This window comes from Alternaria alternata, assembly GCF_001642055.1.
Source record: "Alternaria alternata strain SRC1lrK2f unplaced genomic scaffold CC77scaffold_6, whole genome shotgun sequence".
In the NCBI taxonomy this organism is placed as follows: Eukaryota; Fungi; Ascomycota; class Dothideomycetes; order Pleosporales; family Pleosporaceae; genus Alternaria; species Alternaria alternata.
In genome coordinates this window covers 494,607-512,401 of record NW_017306195.1, presented here as the reverse complement: position 1 = coordinate 512,401, position 17,795 = coordinate 494,607, and the positions used below count along the sequence as shown (strand labels likewise).

General features: G+C 50.6%; 9 protein-coding genes across 9 annotated transcripts; 6 read left to right on the top strand and 3 right to left on the bottom strand.

Annotated features, from left to right (window-relative positions):
• Positions 1 to 264: 264 nt before the first annotated feature.
• On the top strand, positions 265 to 1,437 carry CC77DRAFT_1007050 (hypothetical protein; the record flags this gene model as incomplete). The annotated part of the gene is made up of 2 exons (XM_018523456.1): positions 265 to 330; positions 382 to 1,437. The coding sequence occupies 2 exons, from the start codon at positions 265 to 267 to the stop codon at positions 1,435 to 1,437; spliced, it is 1,122 nt and encodes a 373-aa protein (XP_018387933.1).
• Positions 1,438 to 1,882: 445 nt separating this feature from the next.
• Positions 1,883 to 2,802, bottom strand: CC77DRAFT_1018552 (transcriptional regulator). Its single transcript, XM_018524644.1, has one exon. It carries the CDS (start codon positions 2,686 to 2,688, stop codon positions 1,990 to 1,992), a length of 699 nt encoding a protein of 232 aa, XP_018387932.1. The 5' UTR covers positions 2,689 to 2,802; the 3' UTR covers positions 1,883 to 1,989.
• A 2,482-nt stretch (positions 2,803 to 5,284) lies between these two features.
• On the top strand, positions 5,285 to 7,134 carry CC77DRAFT_733837 (Sodium:dicarboxylate symporter). Its single transcript, XM_018532984.1, has 3 exons — positions 5,285 to 5,705; positions 5,753 to 6,493; positions 6,545 to 7,134. Exons 1-3 carry the CDS (start codon positions 5,417 to 5,419, stop codon positions 6,973 to 6,975), a joined length of 1,461 nt encoding a protein of 486 aa, XP_018387931.1. The 5' UTR covers positions 5,285 to 5,416; the 3' UTR covers positions 6,976 to 7,134.
• On the bottom strand, positions 7,023 to 7,622 carry CC77DRAFT_733713 (hypothetical protein). Its single transcript, XM_018532981.1, has one exon. The coding sequence runs from the start codon at positions 7,372 to 7,374 to the stop codon at positions 7,069 to 7,071; it is 306 nt and encodes a 101-aa protein (XP_018387930.1). The 5' UTR covers positions 7,375 to 7,622; the 3' UTR covers positions 7,023 to 7,068.
• Positions 7,623 to 8,573: 951 nt separating this feature from the next.
• CC77DRAFT_906789 (glycoside hydrolase) lies at positions 8,574 to 9,954 on the top strand (the record flags this gene model as incomplete). The annotated part of the gene is made up of 4 exons (XM_018533622.1): positions 8,574 to 8,744; positions 8,793 to 9,119; positions 9,173 to 9,539; positions 9,611 to 9,954. Coding segments are annotated over 4 exons (1,209 nt in total), but the record flags the coding sequence as incomplete, so codon positions are not given.
• Positions 9,955 to 10,185: 231 nt separating this feature from the next.
• On the top strand, positions 10,186 to 12,140 carry CC77DRAFT_733779 (hypothetical protein). The gene has a single exon (XM_018532983.1). It carries the CDS (start codon positions 10,411 to 10,413, stop codon positions 11,803 to 11,805), a length of 1,395 nt encoding a protein of 464 aa, XP_018387928.1. The 5' UTR covers positions 10,186 to 10,410; the 3' UTR covers positions 11,806 to 12,140.
• On the bottom strand, positions 12,141 to 13,868 carry CC77DRAFT_733778 (hypothetical protein). Its single transcript, XM_018532982.1, has 2 exons — positions 13,525 to 13,868; positions 12,141 to 13,475 (listed from the first exon to the last, which is right to left on the bottom strand). Exons 1-2 carry the CDS (start codon positions 13,738 to 13,740, stop codon positions 12,477 to 12,479), a joined length of 1,215 nt encoding a protein of 404 aa, XP_018387927.1. The 5' UTR covers positions 13,741 to 13,868; the 3' UTR covers positions 12,141 to 12,476.
• A 695-nt stretch (positions 13,869 to 14,563) lies between these two features.
• Positions 14,564 to 16,263, top strand: CC77DRAFT_931848 (glycosyl transferase; the record flags this gene model as incomplete). Its single annotated transcript, XM_018534233.1, has 3 exons — positions 14,564 to 14,879; positions 14,932 to 16,015; positions 16,065 to 16,263. The coding sequence occupies 3 exons, from the start codon at positions 14,564 to 14,566 to the stop codon at positions 16,261 to 16,263; spliced, it is 1,599 nt and encodes a 532-aa protein (XP_018387926.1).
• Positions 16,264 to 16,602: 339 nt separating this feature from the next.
• On the top strand, positions 16,603 to 17,611 carry CC77DRAFT_1048553 (hypothetical protein; the record flags this gene model as incomplete). The annotated part of the gene is made up of 1 exon (XM_018527538.1): positions 16,603 to 17,611. The coding sequence occupies exon 1, from the start codon at positions 16,778 to 16,780 to the stop codon at positions 17,609 to 17,611; it is 834 nt and encodes a 277-aa protein (XP_018387925.1). The 5' UTR covers positions 16,603 to 16,777.
• Positions 17,612 to 17,795: the final 184 nt, after the last annotated feature.

Below are 17,795 nucleotides of genomic sequence, written 5' to 3'. Positions count from 1 at the left end.
AGGCTTACAGCTTATTGTTCCAAGCTTCCTCGCGGGCGCACCCTAAGCCTAAGGCAGGAATTAGGACGCAGACTAAGGAAGTAGCGGGATGAGAGACACGGCTCGTTGAGCCAACCACGCGTCTCCCAGCCATCTCGATTATGTCATCAGCGCCCAAACATCCGCACTCGCATTCGTTCTCGAACCGCATGTCCCTCATTGCGCCCAGCCAGCCAACCCGCATTTTCCATCCACTCACAGACACGTCAAGTTCATCTCGCGTAAATGCCTAGACTCGGCTCGAAGAAGAGTCGCTCAGGATGCACACAGTGTAAAGCAAGACGCGTGAAGGTAGCTTACCCTCAACCTTCGCCACGTCATCCCATACTGACACAGATATAGTGTGATGAGAGTAGACCATGTGGCGCGTGTACTAGATATCGAGTCGAGTGCAGTCTTCTAGGAGGTGCAAGCCAAAGTCCACCCCGTTCGGATACTACTTCTCCACGTAACACTCAAGCGCATGCACCCGATGATCCGCTCACTACCAACGCGTCACCACCTACAAATGGGAGTGCTGCAAGTCCACTAGGCTCCGGCACAATCCAGGAAGAATGTGTATCCTCGGTGCCCGGAAGTATTTCAACGACAGAATGGATGCAAGATCTGGAGTTAACGCATCATTACACTGCGCATGCGTACCAAACTATGCCTGGCACTGAGCACGTCAAACAGATCTGGGGCTTCGCTGTCCCACAAGAAGCATTCAAGTATCCTTTTCTCTTACACAGCATACTGGCCTTTTCTGCGAATCATCTTGCGTACATCAACCCTTCTAAGGCGGCACACTTTCGCATTGCTGCTTCTGCACATCAAAGTGCAGCATTGACAAGCCTTAACCACGCTGTTGCAAACATCGGCCATCTAAACTGCCATGCCATTTTTGCCGCAGCTTCAATGACTGTCATCAATGCATTTGCCGACGCACGAGCGTACAACTTGGATGTTCTAGTTGAAACCTTCCAATTAGTACGCGGAATGGATTATGTACTAAACAATGTCACCGACATGTTGAAGAAGGGCCCCTTCGCAGCCATTGTCCTACCTGTCGAAGAGACACCCAAGCCGCCGTCCCTGTTGTCTGCCTTTCTTGTGGAAATTCAAGCGCTGAGTCGTCCCACTACCGCAGAATCATCACCAGACGATCTAGCTGCTGCTAGAGCGGCTGAGGTACTCCGGAATGGCCTTCAATACGCGATGAATTCCTCCACTCATCCAGCCTTGCGGGCAGCAATGATATGGCCGATCAGCGTCACACCAGAGTTTATCGAAGCGCTCAAGTCAAGAACACACCCAGGGGTCAGGGCCATTTTGAAGCACTATTGCAAGCTTCTGGAGTATGCAAGTCTTGACTTCTGGTTCTTCACGGGATGGAGAGGAATTTCGCAGCACTTATGATGTCTCATACAAAACCGCCTTTCTGATGCATTCTAAAATTCGACAGTAATCCCGTTCAACGGCTAGGCACCGTTTTTGCCTTATTCGGGTATCGGTCTACGAATAACCCAGACTTCATGCATGAGCAGACGACTTCCAACTCAAGGATATTGAACCTTCCGGTAGTTAAATGTTAGACACCAACGCCCCTGCTACTATGAAGCAGAGGATCGGTAGACGAACGCTGGTTTGAGGCCTTAATCGGGCTCTGATCAGACAAACGCCACTCGAAAGACTAAGAACCTCATCACGAACAATTCGTCAACGGTGAATATTGAGTCAAACACGATACAAAGGGGCTGTAAACATCTGCGTCTGAGTAGTGGCTATCCGGTGACTAAGATAGGCCGAACAACTGGCTGAAGCATCACACGAATCAACGCCATTGGATCAACCATGTGTATCAGGGACGACTTCATATTCGTTTCTAAGGCCTCATCATGGCTAACCTCCCAACGGACATGATTGCAATCACATACGACCTGTCGCATGATTCTATCCTGATACTGTTGATCATAGTGCCGTTCCCCATGCTGTTGACCTCAACTCAAACTCAGAGATCTCTGAAACCATCTCAGCCGCCTTCTGTCCATGGCACTGTCCGACAATCCATAGAGAAGTATCAATTCCCGAGCTGACTCCTCCAGCTGTTATGATGCGCACACCAGCATCTGTAGTTCCAGCATCAGACCATCGTTGCCTAACGACGGTGACTTTTGAATCCCCGCCCGCCGCCTCGTCGGCGAGCTTCTTCTGCAAGTCGAGAGACAAGTGGTGTGTCGTTACGATGCGACCAGCAAGTACTCCGGAAGCTGCGAGGATGAGACCTCCAGTGCACACCGACTGTAGAAACCTCTTTCCCGTTTCTTTTCTTGGCTTCAGAGTCACAAATTTCCGGATCAGTTCACCTAGCTCTTTCCCATCTTTACTACTGATGAATCTTTTGATGGTTTCATCATGAGCACCTGGAATGACGAGAATGTCATAGTCTTCAATACGATTGGAGACGTCCGCAAAAGTAGTGTTGGGGACGTAAACCATAGCGCTGGAGGCAGACGTGACGGGGCTCGTGTGGGCGAAAGAAGTGACTGAGAAGGGAGCCGGCTTGCTTCTATCCATATCATGATGGTGGCAATAAATCTCAGCCGGTCCTGAGAAATCTAGGAGGTCGGCATCCTTGTAAATGTAAATTGCGACTTTGAACTGCGACATGGTTGTTCTTGGTAGATGGTATACGTGTAATTAGGTGCGGAAAGCTGAAGTGATTTGGTTGTGCAGCTGTATATTGATGGCAAGCGCAGTTATAATTGATCGCGTATTGTACAGTTGGAACGGAGCGGATGTGAGTTGTTGTCCGGCTTCCGCGATCACGTAACGCGGCAACCGGCAAGCCGCTAGACTTATAACACTAGAATACATTCGTTGACTACACTAGTCTGTGCTTTTTGTGCAAAAACCCATCCAGGATTATTTCCATAGGGTCAGATGACGGTTGTCAGCCCTTGGTGCGCATGCTGATGACGGATGCAGCCGATATATCGGTCGCATGAGTACGGTAATGCGTATGACAGCATGACATGATGAATCCGCTATGAGCAATCATCTCGAAGAGAACATACCTTATAAGATGATCAATGAATGGAAGACTTTGTCACCAACGAGAACGAACGCGCCTGTAATGTCTCAAGAATACTGTGGCGTATGTCCCAAGCCCAGTACCGAAACATGCGCAAACTGCTTGAACATGCCTTATTGTTCTCGGGTCTGTCGCAAAAAAGATGCGGAAAATCATGCACCGCTTTGTAGCACTTTGTTGGGCAATCACACGAGCTTTCGACCATCTCCATCTCACTACCGCTGTATCTTCTTTCCGGCGGACGTAACAGAGCCGCGCTTTGTCTGGCTGAAGTATGACGGACCGCCAGGCCAGCTGGAAACTGATCGCGAGTATCTGAGGAGTTATGTAACTGGTGTGCCTTCTGGTGGCGACGCCGCCTTTGACTGTTTTCGTGAAGGCAACCGACAACTGCGCAACAGGATCGTTGTGCACCATGACAGCAATTCTCTTGGTAATAAGCAGCCATATAACGAATGTGTGATGGAACTGCTAGGTAGAGTCGCCGGTGAGCACTGGAGAGGGCCACTGTTGGCTCAATCCTACAAATATCGCATCGATGATGACCTAGAAGCTTGGGTTACTGAGGATCGGCCCAGGGGGAGCAAACCGTTGATCCCAATAGATTTGGATACTACGTCTTTGGCACCTGTCCTCTCTTTCTTGAATTGGAGATCAATATCGGCGGACGACTATGGTTTGAATACTGATGCAGGTACAATGACGCCCAGTAAAGCTTTTCCAAGGACACCTCCAAAAAAAGCTTCACCAAAGAGTAAAAACCGGAACCCCGCCCAAGCGACACAGATCAAGGATGAATATGATGGCGAAACTGAAGTCTGCTGGAACATGACATTTTCAGAAGGATGGGCGAAGATGTGATTCAAACATCGGTCAGGTAGAATACCATGCTTGTTCGGATTTTTGAGCATGGATTGCAGATACGGGCAGTGACAAGGCCCACGACCAAGACTCGACATTGACTTACTGTCAGGTACTGTCTCATGAAAGCACATAGAGTTCATATAATCAAGAGGGTATCCCAGCGTTTTGTCTAGTGGGTGTCTTGTGGTAGACTGACATTTATACTCTCAGTACTCAAGTGTTGAAACTGCTGATAAGATCAGCCATGCGCACGAACACTGAGCTGCTGTTGGAAGTTTTCTAGTGGTGGTATGTATAGCCACACTCCTGCATTAGCCGTGCCCTTGAACTGTGATGTCTTGGCTCCGAACAGATAGCGGAGCCAGGAAGCTGGTACCAATATCTCGGCGCAGGTTATCGTTCTAAATGTTTCTTGACCAGTAGAATGGGTCGATAAGCCGTAAAATCTATTCTACGTAGAGCTCGCGGGCCCAGAATTTCCTGGTTGATCAGCATGGGTATGCAGTTGCAAGATGCCCTGGTCTAGCATCCAAGCAGACGGGACACTTGACATCTAGCTCTTGGAAAAATAGAGATGTATCCGCGAGAGTGGTTCTAGTACACTCGTAGATATGGGGTCGACCTGTATCGTCTCTGAATGGTTCCTATCGTTTCAGTGATGCATCGGCTCAGGTGATTATACTCCTCACCCATCTCACATTTGAATATTCTTGAGCCGATGCTTGCCCTATGCCCTTATCATCAGTCTCATCTTAGCACACGCGATGGCAGCAAGCGCCCAGACGCGGTGCCTTGCCAGCCAAGCATCGACACATACGCGACGAAGCACTCAGAAATCGTACTCCTCCACACCAACATGAGCCACATTACCCCACAGCGTTCCATTACCCAAATTAGTCCAATAGTATGTACATATTCCGAAGAAAGTGATGATACCAGGGCTTGGCACGAAGAGCCGGTCAACCGACCCATGATCGGCCAAGACCCGACGAGACGGAACTCGGAACGTGAATTTGCTTGTAACCTTCCAGATCGTGCAATAGCTGCCAGCGCCGCCAAATACTCCAAGGCTTGAGCTTTGATGTTCGAGCTCTCTGGGGAGGTAAGCGTGGACTATCTTCGGGCGTACCGTCGCGACCTAGACTCACATATAGCGAATCAACGTTCATGGACATGAGTGGCTTATCCTTGTGATAGGCTGCAGGAGTTGGCAACGGGAATTGTGCGAAAGTACGGTCGCATTCCGAAGTATTGGTAACAGAATCGTTATCTCTTGGTTGCCACACAAGATGATGTGCAAATACCAAGGGGCGGGGTTGGATGTATAAGATGCCCTTGTTGCGCGCAATGTAGTAGACTGACTGCTCGATTACTGTTCTACCGTCGACCTGGAGTTAGAGGAAGTCCCATCCTTATCACTTTCTTGATACCCTGCCAACCATGGGCGAAGTCGAAGGAATGAAGCACGGTGAAGCTGTTCGCACCTCGAGCCCGAACAGCTCCCCGTCGGAAGACATCATGCCGCGACCCACTGTTGCTGAAGAGGAGAAGAAGACATTTGTCCAGAGAGTTATGACGCCAGGTTCGGTATGGCAAATCATCATCGCCGCTCTTTTGGCTATCGCCATCGGTCTAGCCGTTACCACCACCGTAGACGAGGTGCCAGCCGCAGCCATCACCATTCTTGCGATCCCGGGTAACCTCTGGTTACGCGCTTTGAGGGCAGTCGGTATGTCATGATAGAGCATCTCCAAATGCATATGCTAATAAGCTCAGTCCTTCCCATGATTGTCACTGCCATGATTCTGGCTATTCAGCGTCTGCGTAACATGACACAAGGAGGTGGTGCAGCCGGTAAACTCGCTCGCTGGACGATTGGCTACTATGTGATTACTACCGTCATCGCTGTCGCCCACTCCGCCCTCCTGGTTGGGCTGGTATGGAGCAAATTAATGAATCCAGTCTCAGGCAGTGCCTTGGATCTAGACGAGGACAACCAGGAACTTGTGGACGAGAGAAAAGAAACTGCTATTCACGATGTCGTCGAGGACATGTTCTTCTCGCTGGTCCCACAAAACGTCGTCAACGCGCTAGCCACCGATGCCCTTCTCTCGGTGTTAGTCATGGCAGTCGTCCTGGGCTATGTCATCAAACCAGGAGGCGCGATCCACCGAGCAGTCGAAGAAGTTGAGGTTATTGTCCTCAAGATCATCACGGTCCTTATCCACCTTGCGCCAATCGGAGTGTTCTTTCTGATCATGCCAAACCTCTTCCGCCTCGACATCGCTGAGATTGGCGCGAACCTGGGCATACTCATCGGAGGAACACTAGTCGGCATGTTTATCCATCTGTTTATCATAATTCCCATCATCTTTTTCGCATTCACCAGGAGCAACCCTTATACGTTCTGGATGAAGATGAGTCCTGCTTGGATCACCGCTTGGGGTACCGCATCAAGCGCTGCGACCTTGCCGGTCACCATCCGTTGCGTGTTGAAACAGGGAATACCCATCACAGGTCAGTTCGCGTGATCGAATCTCTGTTGCCAATTCCACTGACCCTTGATAGTAACGAAATTTGCCGTGCCTCTCGGTTGTTTGATTAACATGGACGGAACTGCTATCTACTTTCCAATCGTGGTTGTGTTTCTGGCTGCCACTCAAGGTATTACGTTGAATGCAGCTGATTACATCATCATCATCTTGCTCTCGACCCTTGCGTCGATCGGAACGACGCCTATTCCAAGTTCAAGTCTGGTCCTGGTGGTTATGATTGCTTCCAGTGTTGACATCCCTATCACTGGAATGTACGCCGTTGTCATCGCCATCGATTGGTTCCTTGATCGCTTCCGGACAGCAATGAACGTCAGTTGCGATACTTTTGCCGCCAAAGTCGTTACGCACATAACGGGTATTAAGGACGAAGATGGACAGTCGTATGATGAGGCCGAGAACGTCGATCCTAATTCGCTCGGACGAACAGACGAATCAAAAGTCTAGATGTTCTCTCTCAGGTCCAACCTAAGGGGATTTAAGTTTCCTGTTTTGTGTCACAGGAACCGAATTTATAATGCCATACTCTTTCATTCATGATCAATCGTTTCTCCCTTTTGGTGACGCCAGAATTCTGTTATCGTGTGAGACAAGCCCTACAGCATCGTCCGTTGCCGAATTGTATCTCGCGTGAGACAACCGTGTCGCTGAACCAGTGTGTTGAGAGAGAGTCATGGAGGTGCGCTGCGTGATACCTAGGTAAGTCAATGCCGAATTGTGCGATGCAGACGCTCTCGAAGAATACAGGATGACGAAGGAAGACTCAAAAGCAAAGAGGATGTAACATATAGACAGAGTGGTATCCCTTAAGTACACCAAAAGTGTGCTATTGCTGCCGATGTACATGTAGTAGAAGGGTATCAGGCGTGAGCGATAACGCGTCAACCTCCAGATCGACGCAGATGATTTCCTCACTTTTTCCCGCGTCTCGGTCTTGGCTAATCAGCCACCCCTCTACTCTCATCGTTGCACCACGAAAGGAAGACACGGCCGAGCAACGAAAATGTCCTTGATGCAATGCAATACAAACCCGGTGCGAGCTTTTTGAGTATGATCGAAGCCATCCACCAGAAACACTAGCATAGGCGCCCGCGTTCGATGATGTCATTCCGACCCAGGAAGCACGCTGTCGATAGCGTTGTGACCCCTTTCCCATTCACCTCTCGTAGTGTTGTCTTCTTCCAAGCAGCTTACATGGAACAGGACGGCAAAACAGAATCACATGATTTGTCCTGTCACCCGAGGAGTCGCGTTGTCAGGCACAACGGATTGCAATACTGAATCTCGCGGTGCAGCATCCTGGCTGCTGATCGGCGTCGCATGCTACTTGCCCATAGTCCCGCTGTATTGCATCCAATTCTCCGTTTTGAGCAATATACTTCTAGAAGGCTCAGTTCGGTCTGCGCGTTACAACCTCGCCGCTGCACGCATACATATGCACTCATAAGAGCGTTTGTACATCGTCCATGAAAGCTCTGATACTATAGGTAACCGAAGACATTTAAATTGATGAAAAACGCCACGGAAGGCAAAGCTCGATAGAATTCTTAAGTCCAAGGTCACAAACACGACAAGGCTATTCCCAATATAAGAGACAAACTCACCGGCAAGCGAACCTCCGGCTTCAAAATCGACTAGGTCATGGTTAGCTGCCATTTTACGTGGACCATGCTTTGGCACGTGGTGCCCGGGTCAAGATGGGCACATTAAATTGCACAGTAGCTGCAGGCCCGTTATTCCAGGTACTCGGTTTCCCATAGCTTTTGTATGTCTCTCCCGGCTTTAAATGTTCTGGAAGAGCTGGTTCACGTTACGGAAGCTTGACCCAGTCCGTTTGCACCAATCGACATGCGGATCGGACACTTGGCGAGTGCGATCACAATATACCGCGGGGAAGACTAACTTTGGATGCAAGGCGATCTCGCGAGACGTCTCTCCGTGTCCGAAATGGTATAGCGTGGAAATGCTCATGAACCGAAAACGTACATATGTTTGCAATGCGCGTATACTGTATAGTGCTGTACGCAAGAAAAAGCCTATTCAACATGCTCTACAGTCTTGCCTCGCTCCTACTGCTGACTACTAGCACCTCGGCTGCAGTAGTGAGCAGAAAAGTACCTGCTGGCTTTGTCACAACCAAAGGCAATGTCTTCAAGCTAGATGGAAAAGACTTCTACTTCGCCGGCAGCAATGCCTACTACTTTCCCTTCAACGACGTCAGTGTAAATCATCTCGACTTCGCTACACCTACTGACAATCAATAGCTTCAATCGGATGTAGAAGCTGGCCTCGGTGCAGCTAAGAAGGCGGGCTTGAATGTCTTCAGGACGTGGGGTTTCAACGACCGAAACAGGACAACTCTCGCAAACGGACTACCCCAGTACGGTGGTGAAGGTGCTGGTCCCAGTCCAAACGTCCTGCAATGGTGGAACAACGGCACACAAGAGATCAACCTAGAGCCGTTCGATAAAGTCGTCAAGGCTGCGGAAAAGACAGGAATGAAGCTTATCGTTGCTTTGACTAACAACTGGGCCGACTATGGTGGCATGGATGTATACACGATCAATCTGGGCTACAAGTACCATGACGATGTAAGTTAGGAAGTCTCAACGGGTTGATTGTGCACTGACATATCCTTCACTAGTTTTACCATGTTCCAGCCATAAAAAAGGCGTACAAGAAGTACGTAAAGGCAATCGTCAAGCGTTACGCGAAGTCCTCAGCTATCATGGCGTGGGAATTGGCGAATGAACCCAGATGCGGTGCCGATGGAGTGCGCAACCTACCCCGTAGTGAGAATTGCACTCCCGAGATAATCACGGAATGGATCGATGAGATGAGCACATACGTCAAGTCGCTTGACAAAGACCATCTCGTTACATGGGGTGGTGAGGGAGGTTTTAACAGACCCAGCGATGACGGCTTTTACAACGGATTCGATGGTGGAGACTATGACAAAGAATTGGCGCTCAAGAACGTCGATTTTGGTACCTTCCACACTTATCCCGATTGTACGTATATCCCTTCGAGGCGAAGCAGTATTTCTTCATGTTGCGCGCTCACTAACTACTATCAAAAACAGGGTGGTCAAAGAGCGTCGAGTGGGCTAACCAGTGGATCATCGATCACGCCTCAGCCTCTCGTACCGTCGGAAAGCCAGTGGTACATGAAGAGTACGGTTGGTTGACTGACGATAAAAGGCAAGAATATTTAAGCAAGACTTCGAATGTCACTAGACTCGAAGCCATTGGACTATGGCAAGCTACCAGTCTGAAGGAGAAGATGCCAGACATGTACTGGCAATTTGGTTATTCAGGCTTCTCGTACGGAAGGAATCACGACGACGGATTCACAATATACCTGGACGATGCTGAGGCTAAACAATTCGTTTACGAGCACGCGAAGAAGGTCAATGCTCTCAACAAGAAGTGAGACGTTCACTTGTCTGGTTTGTCTTACAACACCTTTAGAGCAAACATTCGCTGTTATATATATATACGCCCCAAGGTTTTCCTCTCAAAACCAACACCGTCTTATTTGGCACCTTGTCCGACATGAACGACTTCTTTGTCGATACTGATTCAGTCTATTATACAATCTTGACCCAGTATATAATCGCATTCTTTCACGTCCGTGTCACGTCACTTTCTCTTATAGACGACATTGTAAAGAACCTTGAGACGCAACACGAGACCGCTCTTTGACCACATCAAGGAGTGCTCAGCCCTGTATACTTTCACACTCTCTTCTGTTCAACAGTGCTGGGTGAATTTGCTTGCTTTTCCCTAAAAAACCAATTCAAACTTGACCCCCGGTCTAGTCACTTATTAACAAGCCCCGAAAAGCACCAGCTCGGTGGCTCAACCTTTTTATTGCACGATCATGTGCGGCTTTACTATAATCCATCACACAGTGTGTGGCCACAAGCATGTTTCTACCACTGTGGAGCATACGCTACTTTGCGGCTGGGCAACGGACAGAAATCTTCAACAAGGCATCGATTGTGCTCCGGCACCATGCAAGTTCTCGAACGATACTGCGACATGTATCGTGGCGACAAGTCGGCTTTTCAACCACTGCGAAGACTGCCGCGCCGAGCTCGACATCGAACCGCGAGGGGAAGACGAGGGTGTCCTCCAGAAGTACGCGCACGTCAAAAAAGATGCCGTAGGTCTGTATGACCAAGCTGAATATCAAGACTTGGAAAACCTCCGCAACTACCTAAGAGAAAGAGAGAAACGAGGGCTCAAGCTGCAGGAGGAGTTCGATGCCTATGTTGACACTCAGCCCGGCGGTGTGCCGCATCCGCAATTACGAGACTTCTTCTCCCAGTTACAACCGGCCGGCTATCATGGGCTTTATTTAGACAAGCTCCGGGCTTGTATTCAATGGTTATCTGTACTAGAGCAGTTGGCGACACAAAAAGCGCCGAACAAACTCTTCACAGATACAGTGCTCTGGGTGTTTGGCCAAGCTGAAAGCGTTTCACTGGTGCTAGACCGCCTGAGTGATGTACTCGCTTGTCTTCGTCAGTTTGAGCCTTCAAAGCCGAAGACAACGCCTGAGAAAGCCGATCAGTCATCTCAAAAGATCAGCATCGAACTTAATGGTAGTGAGACACAAATAGATTACCTCGTCTATTTGTTGATACTACAGCATCGGGGATGTGGTCTGGGATTGACAAACCCGGACTTCGCACACTTCTTCAACCCCGATTTTCAGCCATCCTTCAACAGGCTCTTGACATTTCGCATCCGCGAGGCAGCGAGGCAGATCCGCATTGACAAGCCAATCCCGAGAAGCATACAAAAGCACAAACGGTACAAAGCCGGTACAATGAACATGCGGAACTTGGGATATAAACTTTACAAAGGGTTACTAGCAGATGAGCCGGCTTCCAATTGCAAGGCGGAGCATATCAAGATCCCATACGTGGATCATGCTGAGCGTATTGACATTGAAGATGAGCATGGAAATAAACTTATTTGGGATGCAAACGGCACATCGAAACTCATGCTGGCAAGGTCTGCACCAGAACCTTTTCAGCCGATCGAACAGAATCAGGTTGAGGAGCAACCCGAGACACAGCAAGGAGGATATGGCTTTTCATACTCCAACTCTGACTCTGATACCGAACCCGAAGTCCGTAGAGCACCGGAGGAACCTGACCTGTCAATAGCAGGCGGAGTTCTGAATGCAAGAGTGGGTAGGACTGAGCAGCTAGAAGACCGAGCCACGGAGGACAGTGATGACTCTCCGGCGTTGGAACGAGCATGACGTGCCTTTCTCGCCGCAACGTACACGAGCACCTCTCTCGTTTGTTGATCCGAACCGGAAGATCAAGGCCCTACGTACGCGCCGATTGAAGGAAGATACGGTATCGCGTTCAGCCAGTCTGGAGGTTCATTTTACGGTAGCAGAAGACCATGCAAACGAAGATGGGTTATCCAACGGAAGTGGAACCGGTGCCAAGCGAAAGCATGAAGGCACACAGAATTCCAATGGTCGGACCGGTGGTTTCGACTTTACAGTAGCATCACCTGGCATGGACTCCTCGTCATCTCTTTCTAGTCTTTCGGGTCCAGCCTCGCCAGAGCTTCCATCGTCGCCACCGCCGAACAAACCCTCCAGATAGTGTTTCCATTCTTTTTCTATCGTGTGTACGTAGAGTAATAGATAATTCGGCCTTTCTTTTGGGTCAAGACGTGAAGTGCCTCGACAGAAGCATGAGATCAGTTTTGTTGAGATTAGCTGGCCAATTACACGAAGTAATTAAACAGAAATGCAAGGCTAAGAGAAAACACATATGCTTTTATGGGGTATCAAAACGTCCTACTACACCATCAAAGGACCAACTGTATGTATTAAGTGTGAGTCTGTATGCTCCACGTCGAGATGTGTACGTAAGAGCGGCTCGTAAAGGAGGCTTAGACTATCGCCAAAGGAGCTTATTCGGAGTCGTCGCCTGCGCTGTCGCTGCTCTTATCGCCGTTATCGTCACCGTCGTCTTCCGAGTCGGCTTGAACGTCGTCATCATCATCGTTGTCATCGTCGTCATTGTCATCGCCGCCTTCTTCTTCACTATCATCTTCGAGCACAACTTTCTGTTGTGGCACAGGTTTGGCTGCCGCCCGTCGGCTCGGTCGACCCGTAGCTGTGACCTCGCTCGCTTTGCCCCATGCGGCCTCACCCTCCTTGATAGCCTCGAGGTCCTTTGCAAACTCTCTCTGCTCCTTGATCTTAGCAGCCTTCTCAACAGAGTATTTGCCATCCATGCCCACGTCTTTCAGCCAGCCCTTTAGCACGCGGATCTTGTCTTTCGAGGTGTCGCACTGGGAGAGCTCAGGATCTCGCGACCAGACTTTGCGTATGCCACACTTGACGAGCCAGCCTTGAAGCCGCTTGACTTCAGCAGTGTCGGGGTCGTCTTCAGCCTTCGCTTTTGGCGCGGCTTTTGGCTTTGTGGGAGCCTTTTCCTTCTTGCCCTTGGCTGCAGGGGCTCTCTTCTTTCTCTTTGGCTCTTCATCTATGACGCTAGACAGCTCACTGTCGGATACGTCGCCTTTTGTGTCTGTCTTCTTCGCTGGCTCGGTTTTGGCGTCGCTGTCGTCCTCAGCAGTGGTGGGTTTCGAAGTTGGCTCTGGCGCATCCTCGTCGTCGGAGTCTTCTGCCACTACCTTGTTCCGTCGACGTATTGGCTTCTTAGTTGGTTCGCTCTCAGCGTCGGATATCTCGGCGGGCGGTTCTGAGAGTTCAGCCTCGGATTCTTCAGACTCTGTCTTCGCGCGCTTCTTGGGCTTCTTGGCAGGTGCCGCAGCCTTGCGCTTGACGCCTCGGGCGTTCTCGGTCACAGCCTTTGTCTTCTTTTCCGCGGGCTTTGCTTTGGGCTTCGGGGCGGCCTTTTTGGGGGTAGGCTCTGGCGAAGGCTCGTCGTTGCAGAATTTCTCCTAGACGGTCTTAGATGCTTGTTGGAAACATGGCCTGTTTGAATCATACCACTGCGTCGACGATTGTTTTCTGTGACTTTTCTTTCCAAGCCGAGTCCGTCTTGAAGAAGCCGTCGTCTAGGCCTAGCTCCTTCTCAGCGCGCGCTCGAACGCGCTTCACAGTCAGATCATCGCTCTTTCCAGATTTGTGTATGGCGATGACAATGTCGCGTAGTCTGTTGGTGATGGTCGCCTCTGAGGGCCTGTCTGCTTCCGAGTCCGACATGGTGCGCAGCGCGTTGGTGGTGTTGATGATCGACGGCCAGTACGCGATAGACGCGGCGACGGGCAACGGGCAATGGCGTCGGCGGTTAGGGCAGGCACGACTCCGGTAGCGCACACGTGACTCCGCGGAGACCACCCAATTGCGTCAAGTGGCATGAAAGGCTGCGGGGGATTTATCTAAGACAGCGACGGGTGATGTGCCAGTTCTGCATCAGATTCTCCATGCTATTCACATCAAGTGCATATGGATATCGGCAATGCGCATGTCCATAGTTAATGCTGGGCTCCGCCCTTTGGTACTGCGTTGGTCTGTGAGCGCCCCGCGTCCGTTGGGCAGCTCCACGACCGACGTCACATTTATCGCAAGTTTCACACGGACACCGCCAGCTTCATTCAGCATTTTCCAACATCGCCTACACCTGTCAGCGAACAAGCTGCATGCCGCCAGTCCCGACGCCCATTAGCCCCAAACTTCTCTAACTTTAGCATCTGCCCGGGCTGCAGCTGTGCCCTGTCTTGTGCCAACTCTGGACGCTTGAGCTCGGAACCTGCGAGAACCCACCTCCACCTTCGAGCGGGCCTTGATCTATTATCATTCTTTCGTCACCCAAGCACCACAATTAAAATCACTGATCCCTCCCCGCTCGCGCCAAAGGAACCATCCCACACCGCCTGCTCGCCGTCTGCAGACACGTTGCGGACGTGATTGCTGACCTCGCCAAATACCCCTACGCCGCAGATAAATTTCCCGCTTCACCAGGTGCACGACGCAACCACCCTCACCACCCCACTACCCGACCAAGACCCCGGCAATCACTACCAAAATGCCTGAGGAACCCACAAAACTCAAGCAGCCCGAGTCGTCCGAGGGGCGCCTGCTGCTCGTGTCAAATCGACTGCCCATTACCATCAAGCGCTCCGATGAGGGCAAGTACGACATGTCCATGTCCTCAGGAGGACTGGTCAGCGGTTTGAGTGGACTTTCCAAGACCACCACCTTCCAGTGGTATGGCTGGCCCGGACTCGAAGTCCCAGAGGACGAGACGCAGACCTTGAACGACCAGCTCAAGGAGAAGTACAACGCAGTACCCGTCATGCTCGACGATGAACTCGCGGATAGGCATTATAACGGCTTCTCGAGTGAGATCATCCAGACACATTCATGTTGTTGCCATTACTGACAGCATTGCAGACGAGATCATGTGGCCGCTCTTCCACTACCACCCTGGTGAGATTACCTTCGACGAGTCTGCTTGGGACGCATACACCGAGGCCAACCGCCTGTTCGCAAAGGCCGTCGCAAAGGATGTACAAGACAACGACATGGTATGGGTACACGACTACCACCTGATGCTCATGCCTGCTATGCTCCGTGAAGAGCTCGGCAACACCAAGCAAAATGTCAAGATTGGCTTCTTCCTGCACACACCCTTCCCCAGTTCCGAAATCTACCGAATCCTTCCTGTCCGTAACGAGATTCTACTCGGTGTTCTTCATTGCGACCTTATCGGTTTCCATACATACGATTATGCTCGTCACTTCCTGAGCAGTTGCTCGCGCATTCTGGGACTCGCGACAACACCAAACGGAGTCGAGTTCCAAGGCAAGGTCGTCACGGTCGGCGCATTCCCCATTGGTATTGATCCCGAGAAGTTCGACGAGGGTCTTCAGAAGCCCAAGGTACAAGAGCGGATAGCAGCCCTCGAGAAGAAGTTCCAAGGAGTGAAGCTCATTGTTGGTGTTGACCGTCTCGACTACATCAAGGGTGTACCGCAGAAGCTACACGCTCTCGAGGTCTTCCTTACCGAGCACCCCGAGTGGATCGGCAAGGTTGTGCTTGTTCAAGTCGCCGTTCCTTCTCGGCAAGATGTCGAGGAGTACCAGAACCTGCGCGCAGTCGTAAACGAGCTTGTCGGACGTATCAACGGCAAATTCGGCACCATCGAGTTCATGCCTATCCATTTCATGCACAAGTCAGTCTCCTTCGACGAGCTTATCGCGCTCTACGCTGTCTCAGATGTCTGCCTCGTATCATCAACACGCGATGGTATGAACCTGGTGTCCTACGAGTACATTGCGACGCAAGAGAAACGACATGGTGTCATGATCCTGTCAGAGTTCACGGGTGCTGCACAGAGTCTGAACGGCAGTCTTATTGTCAACCCATGGAACACCGAGGAGCTGGCAGATGCAATTCACGACGCAGTTACCATGGGCGATGAACAGCGCAGCCTCAACTACCAGAAGCTCTCAAAATACGTCCGTAAATACACTAGGTGAGTACCCATGATTGTATTGGGAGAACCGCAGTCTAACATTTTATAGTGCCTGGTGGGGAGAGTCGTTCGTCACAGAGCTTAGAAGGATCTCGGAGACCCCAGACCGCAAGGTGCACTTCGCCAATGTCACTGTTGCAGGCGCTGATGACGCGGCAAAGACCGCTGGTGAGACGAGCTCAGAGCTACCAATCCGTGAGGAAACCAGCAACAAGGACAAGGAGTCAGATCCTGCTGCTGCTGTCTAGGCTCATGAGACTAGCTGTGGCGCACAGACCCAATAGGTCTTGTACCCTTGGGCGGCACTCCTGATGTTTACGATGAACGATTTCATGTGACGGAAGTTCGGCGTGATGGATGTCTTTGGGTTAGACGATTGATGATGGATTCTTTCCTGAAAGTACCCCCTCAATTACTAGATCTTCTTACCTAGAAGCTGCAGTGAATACATCACTGCAGCAACAAAATATACCCCTTCTAAAGACGTGCTTTCTTTTGCAAGTTTTGCGCCATCTCGACTGTATCCAACGTGTATGTGAGTTATAACCTTCGTGAGGAGTAACCAAGCTGTCGATGATACGACGTTTTTTCGACAAGCGCGACGACTTGGCTACTCTTCACTTTCCTGTGTAGGCTCTGCGCCTTTCAGGTGAAGGGAGGGCTCTTTCCCCCACTCAGTTCTGTTTACTTCTTGATCTACTGTATCCGCCTTTCTCTACCGATTTCCCATAACAAACATCGGTCAACTTCAACATCTTCGCAATGGTACTACTCAGTATTGCCATCACCCTCACCGGTTTCGCCACGATGGTGCTCGGCTCCACCGTATCTCAGGACATGCTCCACGGGGTTCACGAGTGCACCGAGTACAACAGAGGCGTAACTGTCTGTTCGCCCTACACCAATGAGATCTACCAGTGCAATGAAGACGGCTGGGACTGGGTTACCACCTGTTATGACAGCAGATCACCCTGCAGTAATGGTGCCTGTGTCCTTTCGCCCACTGCAATCAAGAGCCGAGAGGCCGAGTGCGACGACGGCCAAAAGCGATGCCTGACTTTCTACGACCGCGGCCACGACGGCATCCAAATCTGCAAGAACGGAAAGTGGGAGCTTCTCGATCCATGCCGCTGCAACAGGGATCCTGAACCTCAATGCATGCCCATCGTCTCTCGCGACATGACCAAACCGCACCAGTGTATCGAGGGCGAACCGAAGTGCATGCTCCGCAACGAGGATGGAAACGGAGGCACACTCTTCAGATGCGAAAACGGGTTCTGGAAAATGCATATGCAATGTCGACCATCGGAACGCTGTCATGACGACCCAGGGTTCTCTACATGTTCGTGGCTGGATGCTGCTGCCGTTGCCGACGACCATGACAAAGTCACCACTCTTGCTGGAAGGGACGATAATCCTGCACACACACCTCCAGAGTTTCACTGCTGCGTCGAGGGCGAAAAGTATTGCGGCATCATTAATAGACGCAATGGCTCTATAACTGCTGTCTTCCTGTACGAGAATGGCACTTTCAAGACCTTGAAGGAATGTCGATACTCCCGTTGCATTGAGGATACGCGGGGTCCTCACTGCTAGATCTGTTATACTGTGGAATGTTCCATCGATAGGCTAGCGGGGGCTATTCATAGTGACTAAGGAGGCTTCAGACTTGTTCGACCGGTGGACATACGGGGTGGGGGTTCGAGTGTCTACACAGTCAGGTGAGATGTATTCTCGTCATGTCTAATGAAAACAAACACAGTTGTTATCCATGCATAGC